This window comes from Acinonyx jubatus, chromosome C2 (genome assembly GCF_027475565.1).
Source record: "Acinonyx jubatus isolate Ajub_Pintada_27869175 chromosome C2, VMU_Ajub_asm_v1.0, whole genome shotgun sequence".
Classification (NCBI taxonomy): domain Eukaryota; kingdom Metazoa; phylum Chordata; class Mammalia; order Carnivora; family Felidae; genus Acinonyx; species Acinonyx jubatus.
This window is the reverse complement of record NC_069384.1, coordinates 68,070,619-68,089,425: the sequence shown is the minus strand read 5'-3', so window position 1 is coordinate 68,089,425 and position 18,807 is coordinate 68,070,619. Positions and strand designations below refer to the sequence as shown.

The window sequence follows — 18,807 nt, the reverse complement described above, 5'->3', positions numbered from 1 at the left end:
TGTACACCTGTTCCCGGACACAGACCTGCAGGTGCAGGTGTCCACCAGGTAAGATCCCATGTATGTGTGTATCCATGCGTGTGGTCGATATGTACATACACACAGAGACATGAGTAGACTTGTACTGACAAGCACTGGGGCAGAGTGGGAAGGTTACAGATCCTGGATTCAGGTAGACACAGGTGTCCATCCCTTTTTCTGCTATTTTTAGGCAAATTATTTAATCTTTCTAAGCCTTATTGTTATTTTTAAAAATAAAAATAAAAATAAAATAAAATAAAATAAAATAAATAAAATAAAAATAAAAACCTAATCGGTGAGATAGATTATGTAAGGAACTTGTCACAGAACTTGGCACTCATCTGTGGTGGGATCTGAGGCACACGTCGGACCATGAAGTGCTAATAAGATGGCCATGCAGGGGGCATGAGTGGGAGACCATGGGAGCCCCAGCACTGCCTCATATAAACTCCTGAGCCTCCTTTCCTTACCTTTCAAATAGGCATACTAGTGCTCGATACCTCACTGGGATGCTATAGGCACAAGAAGATAATGGTTGTGAATGAAAGCTGGAGGTCACTATATAAAATGGGAGGTTATCACCTTGAAGAGTCACCCTTGGCTCTCAGTCCTGCTTACCCCCACCCTCGCCCCTTGCCCCCACCCCGCCTGAGCAACGTTGGCTGGTCAGAGCTCAGAACCGCCAGCAGATGGCAGCCTTGTGGGGTTGGAGAGCTGATGGGCTCCAAGTCCCTGCAGCACCCAAGCATGGTACAGCCCCTCCCTGAGCAGAGGAGCCTCAACTTAAAGGGATGCTAAAGTTCAAAAAACATTTAAAAAAAATTTTTTTATGTTATTTATTTCTGAGACTGAGAGAGACAGAGCATGAGTGGGGAGGGGCAGAGAGAGAGGGGACATAGCATCTGAAGCAGGCTCCAGGCTCTGAGCTGTCAGCACAGAGCCCGACGCGGGGCTCGAACTCACAAACTGTGCGATCATGACCTGAGCCGAAGTTGGTCACTCAACTGACTGAGCCACCCAGGCACCCCTCAAAAAAACTTATTTTATGTTTATTTATTTTTGAGAGAGACAGAACGTGAGCAGGGGAGGGACAAAGAGAGAGGGAGACACAGAATCTAAAGCAGGGTCCAGGCTCTGAGCTGTCAGCATAGAGCCTGAGGCAGGGCTCGAACTCACACGAACTGTGAGATCGTGACCTGAGCCAACAGCAGAAACTTAACCAACTGAGCCACCCAGGCACCCCACTAAAGTTTTCATTGTGGGTTGAGGAATCCAGAGCTCTCCCTACCGGAAGGAAGGAGAGAAAGGGCCATCCACACAGGAAGACACCTGTTCGGTTTTTAATTCAGAAAGTTCTGATCTGAGGGCATTGGCTGATGCGTGGGGATTGGAAGGTGTTTTCATTTTGTGAGCAGGAGACGGGAAGTAGCAGCTGGAGGGCGGGGAGGAAGGACACTGCAGAGAGGACATAACCATCTCTGTATTGAGGGAGTGTGAAGTCAGACTCAGGGTCACTGCCCAGGGCTGCACAGTCTAGATCAAGCAGCTCCATCACACCCTAGCAGGTTTAGACTTTAGTTTTCTTTTATTTATTGAGTGATTGTATTATTTTTGTAATATACTTACAGAAAAGCATTCCTGCTTCTGGATATCTGTCTAAGCTGTTGTTCAGATTTTTTTTTCCTTTTTATGCAAGAGCTGGGGGGAAAAGGGTGACCAAAGAGGAGAAGGTCCCTGCCCTAAATCTAGGCTTGTGTGGGCATGTGGGGTCACAGCTAAGCCCTTGACTCCCTGTTCCCTGGAGCAAGCCAGCCAGCCTTTGGCCAAGTTCCTGCTTACCCTGTCCTCCTCACAGCCCTCGGCTGAGCAGGCCCTTGGCTCAGAGAGCCTCTTGATCTGTATTGATCTCTCGAATTCTTCAGGAACCGGGTTGGCGAATGCAGTTGCCAGGTGTCACTGATGCTACAGAGCAGCCCTACCAGAGCCCCCCTGCGGTGAGTGCCCCCAGGAGGTGCCTGGCCAGGCCCCATGCCACCACCCACCCACCTTTCTCCTGGCCCCTGCAGGCCCAGCCCAGCAGCCCCAGATTATTCGTATCCTCCAGCTGAGGCTGCTGAGCCAAGAGGGAGAGATTGGAAGGGGAATGAGGGAGGGAAAGCAGGGGGGGGGGAATTATTATTTTTTTTTTTGCACACACCCTTATAAGGCTACTGAAGTCATTACCGATGTAACAAACCAAGTAAGCAAGCAAGAGCCTCTCACCAATGTTCCCTTCTATAAACACAGCCTGGCCAGCCCCAACCTCCCCTTCTCCCTCCCCTTTACCCTCCCTCCCTCAGGGATTTGCTCTCCCCTGACGTTTTGTTCTTACCCGGCCCCTTTTCCTCTTGCTACTTTCCTTTTTTCCCTTCACTGGTTGCAGGGGGAGGGAGCCTGCCAGCTGTGAGGGCCTCTGTGGCCGGGGAGCCAGTGCTGATGGTGGTGGCGGTGACCGCTATGGGACCCTGAGGCCCGGCTGGCCAGCAAGAGGGCAGGGTTGGCCGGAGGAGGAAGACAGTGAGGACGTGCGGGGAGTGCTGAAGAGACGCGTGGAGACCCGGCAGCACACGGAGGAGGCCATCCGCCAGCAGGAGGTGGAACAGCTGGACTTCCGTGACCTCCTAGGGAAGAAGGTGAGCACCAAGAGCGTGTCAGAAGAGCACCTAAAGGAGATCCCAGCCGAGCAGATGGATTTCCGCGCCAATCTGCAACGGCAAGTGAAGCCAAAGACTGTGTCAGAGGAAGAGAGGAAGGTGCATAGCCCTCAGCAGGTAGACTTCCGCTCGGTTCTGGCCAAGAAGGGGACTCCTAAGACCCTGGTCCCTGAGAAGGCACCGCTTCCGAAACCCGCCACCCCAGATTTCCGCTCGGTGTTAGGCAGCAAGAAAAAATTACCAGCAGAGAATGGTAGCAACAATGCCGAGGCCTTGAATGCCAAGGCAGCAGAAAGTCCAAAGGCTGTGGGCAATGCCCAGGCTTTAGGGTCCCTGAAACCCTCAGGCAATGCCAAGCCTGCCGAGACCCTAAAACCTCTGGGCAACGTCAAGCCTGCCGAGTCCCCCAAACCCGTGGATAACGCCAAGCTTGCTGAGACGCTGAAACCCTTGAGTAATGCCAAGCCTGCTGAGACCCCAAAACCTGTGAGCAACACCAAGCCTGTCGAGACCCCGAAATCCGTGAGCACCACCAAGCCTGCTGAGACCCCAAAATCCATGGGCAACGCCAAGCCTGCTGAGACTCCGAAATCCGTGGGTAATGCCAAGCCTGCTGAGACTCCGAAATCCATTAGTGCCACCAAGCCTGCTGAGACCCCGAAATCCATGGGCAATGCCAAGCCGGCTGAGACCCCGAAATCCGTGGGCAACGCCAAGCCTGCTGAGACCGGAAAAACAGCTGGGAAGGAAGAACTCAAGAAGGAGGTTAAGAATGATGTGAACTGCAAGAGGGGGCATGCAGGAGCCACAGATAATCAAAGCAGATCAGAGAGCCATGGGACAGCCCCAACCTTCAAGGAGAAGCTACAAGATGTCCACGTGATGGAGGGCCAGAAGCTGCTACTCCAGTGTCAGGTGTCCTCTGACCCCCCCACCACCATCACCTGGACGCTGAATGGAAAGACACTCAAGACCACCAAGTTTATCGTCCTCTCCCAAGAAGGTAACAAGGGCGAGGGCTGGGAAGAAGGGGGCTCTGTACCAGGGCCACTGCAGGCTCATGGAGCCTTGGGCCTGTTGACTGCCATTTGCAGCCCAGAGCCTGGGCTGGAATGCCCAGCCTCTGTGCCCCCTCGCTGACAAGACAGGCACCCTACTCAGGGCCCTCGGGCACACACTCCGTCTCTGGGTGGTGAGAGGTGGGTGGCTGGTCCTGTGGCACGTGCCCAAGTCCTGGCGTCTGTCTGACAGAGCTGCCTCAGGGCAGCCCCAGCCGTGGCTCTTCAGAGCTGCCCTGGGCCTGAGCTCGTGCCCCACAGCTCTGGTGTGGAGAGGGCTGTGTGCGTGGACGTGACGGGACCCTGGGGCTGGAGCCCACCAGCGGCTCTGAGCTGAGAGCTGCTTTTGCAACAGCAGTTTGGATTAGGAGAAGGGTGTGCACTGACGGGGTGGCACAGGACTATGGTTTGGGGTCAACAACAACTTAAGACTTGATAGCATTGTGGGTTTGAAGGGCTCTGTCGGAGAAGCCAAAAACCCCAAACAGCCCCTACGGCACACACTCCTGGGCGGACAGAGCCACTCGCTTCCTAATTTGGATGAGACTTTTGTTTGCTGGTATTTCACATTCTTGGGTTATGGTGAGGGGGGGGGGGCACTAAATCCTGACATCTGGGGCCTTTCAGGGTCTGGAATTCTGAGATGGGTCAGTTTATACCTAGAGAAGAGATGGGGGTGAGAGGGACATTTTCCCTGGACCCTCAGTTTGGTTTGAAATGTTTCAGCCAAGCATCTCAAGGCTGTAGGGGAGCTCCGAGTCCAGCAGACTTCCCACACCCCACTCTGGTGGCCAGCGCTGGAACAGAGCCCGGCCCGAGCTTGAGGCTGATGCTGGTGGCTCGGGACAGAACAGGGCACAATGCTCCCCAGGAAATAGGATTTTACCCTTAAGAGGTAGAGGGCGGCAGCCAAGCAGAGGCCCAGGTGGACAGGTCCTATGAGTCCTGATCCACTGAGATGTCACAAACAACCCCAACTGCGCTGCTCCCCTTTCTGTCCTCTGACTGCACACCCCTCTCCCCTCCCCCTCTGCCCCCTTCATCAGGCTTCTTCCTTCCTCATGAAAGGCGAATGGAGGAGCATTTGGAGAAAGCAGTATCCCTCTCAGCCCACAGTAAAATTTCTCTCTTTATCCTGTAACTCAGTCAGCAAATCTGGAGCAGCTGAGCGTTTTGAATCTAAGTGCTAAAAGAGTAAAGGGGAAGTTGACCAGGAGAGAGAAAGTGTTTTATTTTCTGCTGCTGTGTTGATAGGAGAATGTTTTTATGTGGTTATCTCCAGATTGGCAGGGTCCTCGGGAAGGCATCTCATCCACACGCACACCCCCCCACCTTGCCTCTGCTAGTCCAGCCTGCCTGTGGTCCACACACAGGTGGGCATGGGGGAATCACCACAGTGAGGTACGATGTCCAGGGGAGTGGATGTCACAGCTGTCCCTGTCACCCCTGTGGGCCCCTCCCAGTTGGAAAGCCTTTGGTAGAACTGATCTGAAACCCTGACTGGGAACATTTCCCAGGCTACCCTGTGGTGATCTCTCCAGGAAGGATGGAAGATGGGTAGCCATCCACCCTTGGGACATGTGCGGTCACACAGGCCTGCACAACATGAGGCCCATGGCCACACCAGCCTCAGGGAAGCCAGTGTTCAGATAGCTGAGGGCAGTGCCCAAAGGAGACCTGTGTGGAACCTGCAGGGTCCCTAATAGTAGCTTATATACAGCCTTCTCGACTGAGCAGTGTAAGCAGACCTCAGCTCTGGTCTCAGAAACACGTCTGAGCCATTAGACCCTGGCTGCTCGTGTCCAGAGGGTCTTGAGCATGTGGTATCGCCTGTCACTGAGCATTAAAGGGTGTAGAGACCCAGCTACTCCGGTATCACCTCCCATAGAAACCACCTCAAAGGGACAGTTTAGGTCCAAATCAGAGGAAGAAGAAATGATTAAAAGAAGGCCAGCACAAGGAGTGGATAGAGAAGGTCTAAGGGAGGTGGATAGGAAGGGGTTGTAGAGACAGCCCCAAGTCCAACTTTTAAAAATATTCTAAATATTTGTAATTCTCCTTTGAAAACTTAAGAATAGCTTGCACACACTGAACAAACACCATGTGCCAGACACTGCTCTAGGCATCTTACGCTTTTCACTCTTTTAATCCTGCCCGTTTCCAGAAGTGAGGTGTCCTGCCCGAGACTGCGCAACAGGTTAGTGACAGAGCTGGGATTTGAAGGTAGGCAGCTGAGTTCAGGCGCCTAGACCTCCATGCCGTCTTACCTCTTAGTTAACTCTTGTTAGGAGTCAGCACACTGGTACAGCTGAGAAACCTTTCATGATGCACTCACCCAGAGCGTTGTCCGTCAGGAGAAAATACTAATGGCTATTTACTCCTCGACACTGTCAGTAGTTGTCAAGAGGCTGCAAGACTGGCAGTGCCCTCTAGGCTTGCCAGGTTTCTGGCATTTTCCCTGCAGTGGAGGAAGCAGACCTTGACATGGGCCTGTCTGCCTTGCCACGGTAGGGAGAGTGCCTGGTCTTAAAAATACCATCCCGTTTTTCGGTCCGTCCCTTCTCTAGAGCTTCTCCCTCTACGTCTTCAAGAGCCTGGGTTAGACACAGACCCCAGGAAGAAAGCCTGTCTTCAAGCCTTATCAGTGACCACTTCAGCAGGCCCCACTGCAGGGAGCAGGGCACTCTGGGAGGTGTGAGTGGATCTGTTCTCCATAGATCTGGAAAGAGGGGGCACACACTCACAGTGATAAAACTATTCCAGCCAAGTGCTGAAGTTGAGCTAGTAGGTATAGAAGAAGGAGCTGAGTGCTGGGGCCACAGGAAAGGCTGGTGCTGAATGAGCTGGGCCAGGACCCATGGCAGGCAAAGGAGGGGAGGTATGGGCTTCTCAGGCAGGGGCTTTGGCAGCAGCAAAGGCAGGTCTGCTCACAGCATGGGCTCGGCTGGAGAGGAAGGCATGTCCCATGCCATCCTATATCATGCTAAAGAGCTCAATCCTCAAGGCAGTAGGGAGCCATGTAAGAATGTGGAATGAGGAGCAGTGCACACAAAGCTAGGGTAAGGGTTTAGGGGTTTTGATTGACTCCCTACCCAAAGACAAGTAAGGAGCCTACTGAAGAGGTCAGGGAGAAAGGTGGCAAGGCTTGGGCTAATATAATAAGGCAGCCATGGCACAGACAGGAAACAACCAGTTCAAGAAGCAAGGACAGAGTTAATAGATCCTGTTGCCTGGCTTGGGAGCAGGGGGCAGATAAAGAAGAGGAAGGAGTGGAAGACCACTGTGTGCCAGTGTCTGGGTGACTGGGGTCACATTTCTACTGACATTGATGGAAATAAGGAAGCTGGTGGTTTGAGGTGGTCTGGGGGTGAAGGTGGAGGGAGTGGCTAAGGGGGTCTCCCTGTCCTTTGCACCCCACTCTGCATCCTCTCTGCCCCCCACCTCACTGGCTTGGAATCCTTCTTCCTTCACTGCTCTGAATCCTGTGCTGTTGTCATCTAAGATCTAAATTTGCTTCCTCTAGGTCTTGCCAGACCATTGTCACCAGCCTTTGGCCACGAGAGACTCCTCGTGGAGTACGGTCCGCACATACATCTATACCCTACTGCTGTGTTTACAGGTTTCAGGGGGCTTCTCTGAACCCCTGTGGCTTGGATAGGGCTTATAGCCTCCAGGCCCCCTAAAAACAGGGTTTTGTTCCCCCCATTTAGCACCAAGGAGAGAAGAGGTGTGTAACGAGTCGGCTGGCATTGACTGCTAATTCTTGAAGGGACATGTAGAGGCACCCTTCCCCTCCCTGCATCCCCCAGAGCTGTCAGGCAGATGGTGGCCACTTATGGTGGCTGGGCCTGGCCTCCAGGCCTGTGGAGGGATGACACCAGGCCCTTTCAGGCCTGCAGCCATGCTCCTCAGGCTTTGGCCTTGGCTGAGGACTGGGAGGGATGGCCAGTGAGCCAAGGGGAGCTCTACACTGCTCCTGAGAAGTGTTTTCATCTTTATGCCCTGTTTCCTGTCCCCAGGCCAGGCTTCTTTCCCTGGCAAACATGTCTCCTAGGCTAATACGAGAATTTATTTTTGTTGTTTGTCAACTGATGATTCGTTTTTAATCACCTTTAATGTGAGATCTTGCAAAGGCTTTTTTAAAAACCTATGTGAATTCATCGTAAAAAACACTAGGATTTATGCATCCTAGTGCATAAATGCAATATGCAAGGCAACATTGTTATATGCATAATCCATTTGAAGAACTCTGATGTAGGAATTTTTTCCTTTCAGAAACTATCTTATCCTTTTCAATGGTAGGTTATATTTGACTAAATGTTCATGACTTTCTCTTGCATAGATCCTCCCAGATCACCTGCTACAGAAATGTGCCTTGGTCATCTCAGATGGCAATTTTTTTTTTCTGTTTTATTGTGACTGCATTCCAGTCTCAGGAAAAAGATTCGTAATAGACACAGTCACTGCCCTCCAAGAATTAGTGTGGGAGACAGACATGTGTTTCAGCAGTGGCCTTGGAAGACATGCTCTGATAAAGAGAAACTCGGGGCACAAAAGAGGTCTGTCTGTGGCTGGGGATGCTTATGGGTGATAGGGAAGGCACTGTCCTCAAGGAGGTGATCTGGAGCTGAGTTGCACTGTCCAGACGTTCTAGGGGACCAGGGTGGGGAGGCACTGCCCACTGAGGGTATCCTCAGAGCACAGCCTCTAGGGCTTTGGGCCACCCCCTCTCACCCTGCACACCCCCCCCCCCACCCCGGCCTCCCCTCTCGCCACACACTTGGAGCAAGATGGGAGACCTCAGACTCCATGGCCATGAGGGGCTCTCCCAGGGACAGTTCTAGCTGAGCCATTTATTGGATCCTTGGTTCTGTGGTGACTGCTACCATCCCCCTCACCTCCCTCAAAATTCCCCACCAGGCTGAGGCTTCTCGGGGAAAAAAAACTCTGGGAAACGGTTTTTCTTCTGGAGGTCAGGAATAAGCTGTCCCACAGGAAATACCAGATTCTTCAATCTGGGCTAGCCGGGCCTCCAGGCCTGCCTGGGGGCCCTCCCCCAGCCCACGCAAGCACAAGCACATGGCCAGGGGTCCAGGCTTTGGGAGGCTTGACGAGCTGCCTGTTCTGCTACTTTCCCTGGTGAGGGGGTGAGGGCTGTGGTCTAACCGCCCCAACTTCTCCTGGTGGTCTCACCAATGTCTTTGCACTTTGTGCCATTTGGGCTTAAGGCTGAAAGCAGTGAGGGGACTGAAGCTGAAGCACAGTCAGGGATCCAAGCAGGATATGTACTGGGAGTGGGGTGTCTGCTCCCAGAGCCTTAGCCTCAGACTGAAGGGAAGTGACAAAAGGGGGTGTGTTTCCTCTAAGCCTCAAATCAGGATGCCAGAGGTCATCTTAGCAGCCCCCTGCCCTCTCGGATGAGTGGAAGGTCCTCTCTAGAGAGGACAGTCACCCTCAATCCCAGATTCCTGTGCCTCACGGTCTCACTCTCATGAGAGTGAGTCCAACCTGAGCCCTTTCTGTTGCAGTTTCTGCAAATTCTGTCTCCTAACTACAGTGAGAAGGGATCCTGATCCCTTGCCCTCCCCTGTGGGAGAATGTCGGGAGGCCTTTCCTGAGAGGTAAGGTCTATATGAATAGGAGGGAGGTGGTCCGGAGGACTAAGGTTTCCTTGTTCAGACATAAGCCAGGTGCCAAGAAGCAAAGAGAACTGTTAAATGCCTCTGCCTTCCTTTCTAGCCTTAGTGAGGTTCTCTGAATACCCTTGTATTCATTGCTCTCAAGTCTGTGCCTCTGCCTAATGGGGGTGAGGGTACTTTTTGAGATCAAAGACCCTTTGGGAGCAGTGCCTGTTGACCTCCCTTCTGGCCATGTTGCCCCGCACATACGCCCGGATGCACACAGTTCTGTCCACACAGGGCCGGTGGCTTATATTGAGCAATTGGCAGGGGGAGTGGAGTAGCTGGAGCCAGTGGCTCCAGGCAGCAGGATGCACGTGGCCCTGGCTCTGTCCTCCTCTTTTTTGTAATGACTGCCGCCCTGACAACAGGGCAGCTTTGGGCAGGACGCCATGCTGTTGACTTGTTTGTGTGTCTGAAGGCAGGAACTCCAGTGCCACTGCCCTCCTGCCTGGCCCAGCAGTCCCAGCCCTCAGCTGGCCTCTCCCCACATCCTGAGGGAAATCCCCCAAGGGGGGAACTCCAGGGAAGTAGCCCGCTCTGGGGTGAGAGAGCTAGGGTGGGCAGGGACCAGACCCCTGATTCCTGTGTGTGCCCAGCCTGGCTTCTCCTTTCCCTAACCAGGCCAGAAGAGGTTGCTGGGGTAGAGAGACTCTACCCCTCTCTGAGGTCACCAAAAGACCTTGCACTGAAGGGAGATGCCCCAAGGTGCCCCTCTCCCAGCCCAGTGCCCCTCGTTGGCCGTGCTTCTCAGCTCAGATACTATTCCTGAGAAGCTAGCTCCAGGGTCCCAGGCTATAGTTCCCTCCTTCTCCCAGCAGACCTTCCCACAGGTCAGTGTTCCTGCTCAACAGGGACCCCTGCCTCTCTCACCCACCTCTTTGTTCAGGACTCCCTTTTCTAAGATTCCCAGAATAAATAATTGCTATATGCTGGGCGGAGCCTCCTCACCTGCCACTATTCCTAACATAGGTCTATAAACCTGTTCCTGGCTACTACTTATCTCTCTTGGTGACATGCCAGGGTGCAGGTCCAGGGTCCCTCTGCTCCTTCTATTGTATTGGATGCTCTCCAAAAGCTGATATTATTTTGCTCTCTTCTTCTGTGCCTTTCCATTATGTCCCTATAAGAGAGCTTGCTGGAATTTGGGAAGAGGGTACCAGGAGGAAATATACTTAGGGATCAGTTATTTTGGACCTGGCTTATCAGAAAAAACTACCCTGACCCTTGGTAGGGAGAGAGGGTTGGTTCCCACAGGACGTCTGACTTCTGGGCTCCCAGTGGCTATCCATGTGAATAACATTCACCTGCCATGTCCCAGGTCCCAGGGCAGGTATTGGGCTTATGTTGGGTCCACTCAGTGGTTCTTCCTCTTCCTTCCTAGGTTCACTGTGCTCTGTCTCCATCGAGAAGGCATTGCCCGAAGACAGAGGCGTATACAAGTGCATAGCCAAGAATGGCGCCGGCCAGGCTGAGTGCTCCTGCCAAGTCACCGTGGATGGTAGGTCGTGCCCACCCATCACTGCCACACAAAGTAGTCCCACTTCTCAGCCCTTCCCTGGCCAACCATACCTAAACAGAACTGCATCCAAGACTGCCATCCCTACCTGGGGCATTTGTTTTGTGGGTATCAAGCCATCTTTTGCACAAAATGAGCCAGAAAGGAAAATGGCAGCTTTACTTGATGGCCCTATGTGACCTTGCAGCCCTGCCCCTGGCTGAGAGGAGGGGCCGCTCACCTTATTGTCCCCGCCCTGTCCCCAGTCCTGACCCCCAGAGGCAGAAGCTTGCTGAGCGGGGAAACCAGGCACTGGGCTGGAGGAGAAAAGACACACCCACAGGAAAATGACTACATAGTATTTTACAAGCTGCAGCAGACAAGTGTCAGTGCTGGCAGGTCAGACCCTTGGTGAGGTGAGGACGGAGTAGAGCGGGGTCCATGTGGGGATACTTCCCTGAGGAGGTGAGTTGGGGCTGCATCTTTGGGTAGAGGGGAGAAGCCCACCTCTGCAAGAAGAGAAAGTAATTGTAATACAACAGAGGGAGAGGAAGAAACGTGGGGGCAGAGGGCTGCCTGGTCTGAGTGGAGTTTCATTTTTTTTTTAATGTTTATTTATTTTTGAAAAAGAGAGAGAAAGAGAGAGGGCGCAAGCGGGGAGGGGCAGAGAGAGAGGGACACACAGAATCCGAAACAGGCACCAGGTTCCAGGCCGTCAGCACAGAGCCTGACGCGGGGCTGGAACCCATGAACCGAGAGATCATGACCTGAGCCAAAGTCGGACGCTTAACCTCCTGAGCCACTCCGCGCCCTCTGAGTGGAGTTTCTGAGTGAGGAAAGGGGGAGGCCAAGCTGTGAGGGGTTGAGATTTATCCTAAAGCAGGCTGTATGTTTGTGACTCTTCTTTCTCTCTTCTTTGTGAAGTTTAGAATTAGAGCCTTAGAAGTAGAACAGACCTTGGGATGATCTAGGCAACCACCCTCATTTTGAAGAGTAGAAAACCAAGGCCATTGAGAAGGAACATGCCCTACATGAGGTTTCCTGGTCTGTTGAAGGCCAAGCTAGAGCCAGAATGCTGTAGTGGGATTCACAATCCAGAGTGCTTTCTTCTTTTTTGATACTTGCCTGGAACTGTCTGAAAAGGTTGTGTGGGGGAAATAATTTCTTGCTCTTGAAATGCCTGGTTAGTAACTCTTAGTGACACTTGAAAAACTGGTGTCCAAATAAGGCAACTCAAAGACCAACTTTGTTGCTCTTCTGACTCCTGAATATGATCACTTGGGGTATAAAGTCCTGACCTGTTTCCCTGCCATTCCACAAGATGTAGAACCTTTGTCCCTATTCTCGGCTTTATAATCTGATTTCCTGACCATAAACACTGAGATCCGTGATATATTAGGAATGGAAGAAAAGAAAGTCTTTTCTTTTTTCTTTTTTTTTTTTAAGAAAAAAGAGCATTGAGGTGGCTCAGTCAGTTAGGTGTCTGACTTTAGCTCAGGTCATGATCTCACAGTTGTGGGTTCGAGCCCCACTTCAGGCTCTGTGCTGATGGCTCAGAGCCTGGAGCCTGCTTCAGGTTCTGTGTCTCCCTCTCTCTCTGCCCCTCCCCTGCTCATGTCTCTGTCTCTCTCTCTTTCTCTCAAAAGTAAATAAACATTTAAAAAAAATTTTTTTAAACTTTAAAAAAAATAATAAAAGAAAAAAGAGTGCTGAAAAGTTAAAAAAACATATACACACAATGGCAAAACAACTTAAATTGTCAATAGCCGGCAGTAAAGCTGAAATGGAAGACTATTGTGTGTGTGTCTCCCTGGAGGAGTTCTGTGAATGTATCTGTCACTGGGGCTCTGAGTCCAAGTTGTGGATTTGATGGGTCAGTTCAGAGCCGGGCTTGAAACCCGTGTTTTGAGGCTCTGGGTAGAGGGGCTGCTGCCACCAGGTACTCTGTGGTGTGTGACCTGGGCTGTCACATGCCCAGGTCACATTTCCTGCTGCTTTCCCTACAGGTGCTGCAGTTTACAAAAAAAAAAAAAAAAAAAAAGTGTTTCTGGGAACTTGACTCCAAACAGCCCACACTTGAGACCCATGCTAGACCCAACCAATCTAGAAGGAAGCCCCGCCTGCTAATAGCTGCTTTGGGGATCCCTGGATTCTTTGTGTCCTATTTACAGGGCTAGCTGAAGGCGGGACAGCAATTTATTCTCCTTATCTGCGAAATGTCAGCACCTTTTTGAGAAAGAGCAAATGTTTTATTTTGAAAACCAAACTTTGTTTTCAAAATAAAAATTTCTTTTTCCCTATAGAATACATTTGGGTTTTTTTTTTTTTTTTCTTTTTTAAGGTTTGGGGAATTCATTCAGCAACATATGGGACTTTTTTACCCATAAGTTGGCTTCCTTCTACTAGATTCCCTTGTACTCTCTGCTAATCTTTTTTTTTTTTTTTAATGTTTTATTCTTGGGAGAGAGAGAGAGAGAAAGACAGAGAATGAGCAGGGAGGGGCAGAGTGAGAGAGGGACACAGAATCCGAAGCAGGCTCTAGGCTCTGAGTTGTCAGGCGCCCCAGAACCTGATGTGGGGCTCGAACTCACAACTATGAGATCATGACCTGAGCCGAAGGAGGCATAACCGAAGGAGCCACCCAGGATCCTCACTCTCCACTAATCTTGATCACCATTAGTTATCTCTAGTTTGGCCTCAGGGCTGCCGACTGAGATCTGGGTCTTAGGAGAAGAGCTAGCAAAGAGGTCAGAGGGAGACCAGCTGAGATAACAGGACTGACTCTCAGTTAATTGGTTTTGTTTTTCAAAGAGAAAAAGGGCAGCCCCTTCACACCCACTCTTTTCCCTGTTGCTAGACTTGGAGATATATTAGTGTCCTGCGAGTGGGTGGCCTTCCTGCCACATGGAGTTTTATTTCTCAGTCATGAGCCACCTCTTCACAAAGAACTGCAGTTTCCCTAACTGCTCCCTTGCCACCTTGCCTCACCCTTTCCCCTCCTGTGCTCCCCTCAGCCCAGCTGCTTTCCTGTCCTCCTTCCATCCCCTGGTGCTCCCGGCTCTCTCCAAGGCAGTGGTACCTAACTGAAAGATCCCAGGGGGTCCATGGACTCTTTGAAATTATAGGCAGAATTTTGTGTGCTTTTAAATCAGAGCATTTTTCTGAAGAGAGCACCCATAGTTTTTAATCAAACTTGCCCTAAGAAGGGACTGTTACTGAATTTGCAAGTTCGTTCATTGCGTGGGGTCTCCTGATTTCTCTCTCCATCTGCAGCTGCCTGCTTAACCTCCCGATAGGACTGTGTCCCTCCTTCCCAAGGGGCAGTGAGGTTCCTCTCCACTGTAGCTCATGCTGACATGAGCTGGCCCTACCCCCTGACAGTCACTAGCTATCAGTCACACAGCCTGTGCCAAACACCATGAAGACTATGTATCTGTGGCCAATATAAGGATATATTTCAAGACCTCATGAAAATGACTTTGGCTCATTGGCCACTCTGTATTAGCCACATTCCTGTTTTTTCCCACTTAGAGTAAAGACAAAGGGAGGTAGCTTTTATAACTGAGCACATCTGGCCATTATCATCATGCTGTGTGTCTTTTCCCTAAGAAAAAGGGTGCTCTCGTGCACTTTCTTGATCTGGTCACACCCCTGTTCCTTCCAAGTGCAGCAGAAGGACCAGTGTCAACCTTGTACCCCAGAAAGCACCTGAAGCCTGAACTCTTCCAGGGGGACAAAGCTGACCTTCAAGGTTTGCTCTGGCCAGAGGCTCTTGTGCATTTTTAGTTCATCCAACAGTTGGGCAGGGTATCTCTCGGTGGGAAAATCGAGGCTCAGCGAGGGTCAGCATCCTCCCCAGGTCATGCAGACAGTACACAGGAGATGCAGACTCTCTGGATGTCTCTGATCCCAAAGCTCTTGCCCTTGGAGCCACCCTGCGCAGGGAGTTAGAACAGGATTTACCCTGACAGAGCTCACACCTGGGTGTGTCAGTTCTACAGCCTACCCTTTCCATGACTTGGTATGGCGTCTCTGTCTAGTGAATAGCATGGCAGTATCCACTGTCCGAGAGATCCAGGGCTGCCTTAGTAACAGCCCTTCCTACTGGGGAGTCCTCTGCTCACCTGGCCTGAGTGACCCATTCCCTCTCACTCCAGGTGAGAGGTAGGGAAACAAAACCCTTTGTAGGCCCAAATCCCAAGACAGGGCAGCTTAGGCCACCCTCCCCCAGCCACCCTGGCCACAGCTACCAGTGAGATCAAGGGCTTCATGGCCATGGAGGGTCGTACATTTGTGTGGTAAGAGGTGATGTTCCAGCGGGCATCCCGTGGTCATTCATCCCACTCTGTGCCAGGCACTGCTCTTGGGGCTGGGTTAAAAGCAGTGAACAAAACAGAAGGTCCTGTTATCGGGAACTTTACATTCTTGTGAGGGGGAAACAGTAACATAGATGAACAGACGTGTAATCTCAGGCAATACCAGGTGCTACGACACAAGCAAAGTAGGGTGTGGGGAAGATGTTACTGTTAGAGAAGGTGGCTGTGTGGCCTCTATGAGGAAGTGACATTGGAACAGAGGCCTGAAGGAAGTGTGAAGGAGTCTCAAAGTAAGAAGGAAGAGGTACTGGTGAGAGTAAAGCCCGAGCAGAAGCTATACCTGAGGCATTCCCGGGAGTAGGAAGGCCAGGGTGGCTGAGCTGTGAGCCAGGGCAGAGTGGTGGGAAACGAGTTGAGGAGTACCAGCAGCCAGATCTGTCAGTCTGAGTGTGGTGGGCCAGCTCTAGACATGGTGAAGCGTCACTCAGGTGACCCTGGTGACCAGAGTCACCCAGTCCCTGTGTGGATGAGAGGGAGAGCAGGGAGACCTCCTGTGATGGCCCAGGCAGAAGGTGATGTCAGCTTAGGCTCCACAGAAGAGGTAAGAAGTGATGAGATTCATAATCTATTCTCACAGTAGAGCCGATAGGATTTGCTGATGCATTAGAAATGGAGAGAGAGAGGGGCGCCTGGGTGGCTCAGTTAGTTAAGCGTCTGACTTCAGCTCAGGTCATGATCTCACGGGTTGTGGGTTCAGGTCCTGTGTCGGACTCTGTGCTAATAGCTTCAGATTCTGTGTCTCCCTCTCTCTCTGCCCCTCCCTCCCCGACTCATGCTCTCTCTCTCTCTCTTTCTCTCTCTCTCAAAAATAAACAAACATTTAAAAAAAGAAGAAGAAGAAGAAGAGATGGAGAGAAGGGGAAGTCAAAGTGACTTAGTTTTCATGGGGGAGCATGGATCAATAGTGGCACCACCTTCTGAGATAGGCATGTAAGGGGCAGGGGCCAATCAAGTGCCTGTGAAGTGTCAGATGTCCGTTAGACGTCCAGGTGGGCACATCACATAGGCAGGCATTGAGATGAACCTGGAGTTGAGTAAGGAGGTCAGGGTTGGAGGCAGGGTAGGGGAGCTGTCCACATAAGAGGCCACTGAATGTTCTGGGACTGAATGAGGTCCCTAAGGTGGATGTGGATGGAGTAGGGAGGAGGAGGAGTAGGGCAGGACAGAGGTCTGGGAAGGAGACCAAGAGGGAATGGCCACAGTGGGACAGGAAGAAATCCAGGAGAGAGGCGTGCCCCAGAAGCCAAATGACAGCCATTTGAATAAGGAAGGAATGATGACATCAGTGTGTCAGGTGCTGCCCCTGAGAACAGGATGAGCCTGAGACCATCAGCTTTAGCAATTCAAAGGGGTTTTGTGGCTGTGACAAGGGGGTTTAGCGGAGCGATAGTAAAAAAAGCCCAAACTGAGGCATATAGAGACCGAGGGGCCTGCTGAAGTCCATGCAGCTAATAACTAACTGGGTGGGAATTTAAACACAAGCCTTGGCTCCTAACTACCTCGCTTAACTGCCACCATGGCCATCAGGAACCTCTGACTGTGCCTGAGCTGATAGCCATGCACCCTTCTTCCTGCCACATTCACAAGTCTGCTCCCACTTTCACATTTGTCCGTCATGTCACCACAGGCAGCTAACTTGCATTCAATTGAACTGAATAAAACTGCTTCCCCAGTAGGCCAAAGACGGTTGAATATTGGCAAATGATACGGTTCCACGTGAAACAAGTAGACAAAGCACTTAGCATCGTGCCAGGCATGGGCTAAGTAACCCAGTGAATGCCCACTGTTACTTTACATCTCATTTACTCTGTTGGGGTGTTACTCCTGTTTTCCTGGTGGACGTCAGCTCAAAAAAGTTCAGGGAACTTGCCCAAGGACTCATAGGCCCCAAAGAGTAGAGCCAGCAAGGAGCTCTTTTCCTGACTAGAGCACCCGGTCTTCTGATGGAGCCAGCTTGCTGCTTGCCCTCGGGCAGAGAAAGAGGCCACCCCCTCTGCCCCCTGGTGGAGCTCCTGGACGCTGGACCCCCTCCCACCCCCAGAAGCCTCCCAAGACCTCACTCCCCCTGCCTTAGGCTTGTAATTCAGGGAACCAACCTCCTGGGGAAGACAGAAGCAAAAATGCCGCCCTGAAGGGTCAGGTCCAGAGCTAGCCCAGGAGTGGATGGGGGTGAGGTATTGTCCATATAAGGACACATTTTCCTCCCTATGTAGAGGCCCCCCACCTCCCTATATTTCCATCTTCCCATCCTTCTTTGGGGGCACAACCCGGTCAGCAATGGACTCCAGCCCTGGGGCCGAGATCTAGAAATGGAGTTCAATTTCATCACAAACTGATTAAAATAGAAAATACAAGCTGCTCTTAGTCTTGTATTACTATTATTTTTATCCCCTGGGCATCTATGTGAGCACAGAGTGGGTTCTGATTAAGCACGTGGTCCTTCCAGCCCACCCCTTGCTGCAGCCCTCACAGAGGGCCGGTGGCTACTGGCGCACGCACAGCCCCCATGGGGCAGGAGGACTGAGGGAAGTGGGGGCTCAGTCCCACCCCTGGGGGGGCTCCAAGTCTGGAGGTGTGCCTGGTTTGAAAGGGAAACTTGAGCCCCTTTCCTCATGGTCAGATGGAAAGATAAAGTACACAGAACTTCTAAAAACAAAGCTCAAAGCACATGACAGGGTAGTGCACTCACACGTCAGTGTAAAAGCCAGCACCCAAAAGCTGAATACAGATGCGAAGGCGGGAAACATGCGGGTGGGGGCTGGTCAGGCAGGGCTTTTGAAAGTGGAGAATTTTAAAGCAGACTGGGAGGGAGCTGAGGAAATGTGGTGAGCAGGAGGAATGAATTAATAGGTACATGATCATTTTTCTCCTTTCCCGAGCACTACTGAATACATTCTCTCCTTTGAGCATCTTAACACTATGGTAGAAGGAATAAGTGTACTTTCCTTTGCACGGGTGTGGAAATAGAGACCCAGGGCAGTTGACATGATTGATTTGCTCATGATCCCAAGATTGCTAATGACAAAGCCAAAACTGGTACCCTCCTCCCCGGTCTCTACTCTAATGCCGCTTAGAAGCAAAGGCCCATGCGACCCCACGAGGAGAGAAGGAATCTCCGTCCCTGTGTCCCTTCCTTAGGAACCCAGGAAGACCAGCCTCTCATCCTTGGCTTGCTTATGCCTCAAGTTACACACCAGTTAAAAAAAAACAAAAAACAAAAAAACAAAGCAATCCCGATCCTTCTTCACCTTTCTCCTGTGATGTCCCCAGAACTCACCAGAAGAAAGACAGGCAGAGAGAGTATTCAAGCCAAGAAGCACAGAGCTCTGTACACTCTTGGCTGTCTCTTCTTCTTCTTTAAAAAAGGGGAAAACAAACACACTTTGGAGTGTACCTTCCTGTAAATTGTCATTGGTGCCTATCAGGTCTTGAAGGAAGGGAAGAAAGAAACATAGACTGTTACACCCTGGTTGATGGTACCCT

At 51.4% G+C, this 18,807-nt stretch overlaps 1 protein-coding gene across 7 annotated transcripts in view; it reads left to right on the top strand.

Moving 5' to 3' along the window:
* Positions 1 to 18,807, top strand: part of MYLK (myosin light chain kinase) — a 276,342-nt gene that overhangs the window by 188,290 nt on the left and 69,245 nt on the right. For 6 of the 7 annotated variants that reach the window (XM_053220952.1, XM_027061019.2, XM_053220953.1 and 3 more), the window contains 3 exons: positions 1,944 to 2,015; positions 2,444 to 3,717; positions 10,835 to 10,951. In XM_053220952.1, coding sequence (XP_053076927.1) covers positions 1,944 to 2,015; positions 2,444 to 3,717; positions 10,835 to 10,951 — 1,463 coding nt within the window. Of the gene's footprint in view, positions 1 to 1,943; positions 2,016 to 2,443; positions 3,718 to 10,834; positions 10,952 to 11,069; positions 11,414 to 18,807 lie in introns of those variants that run through there. The other variant, XM_015082278.3, reaches the window with a different exon arrangement.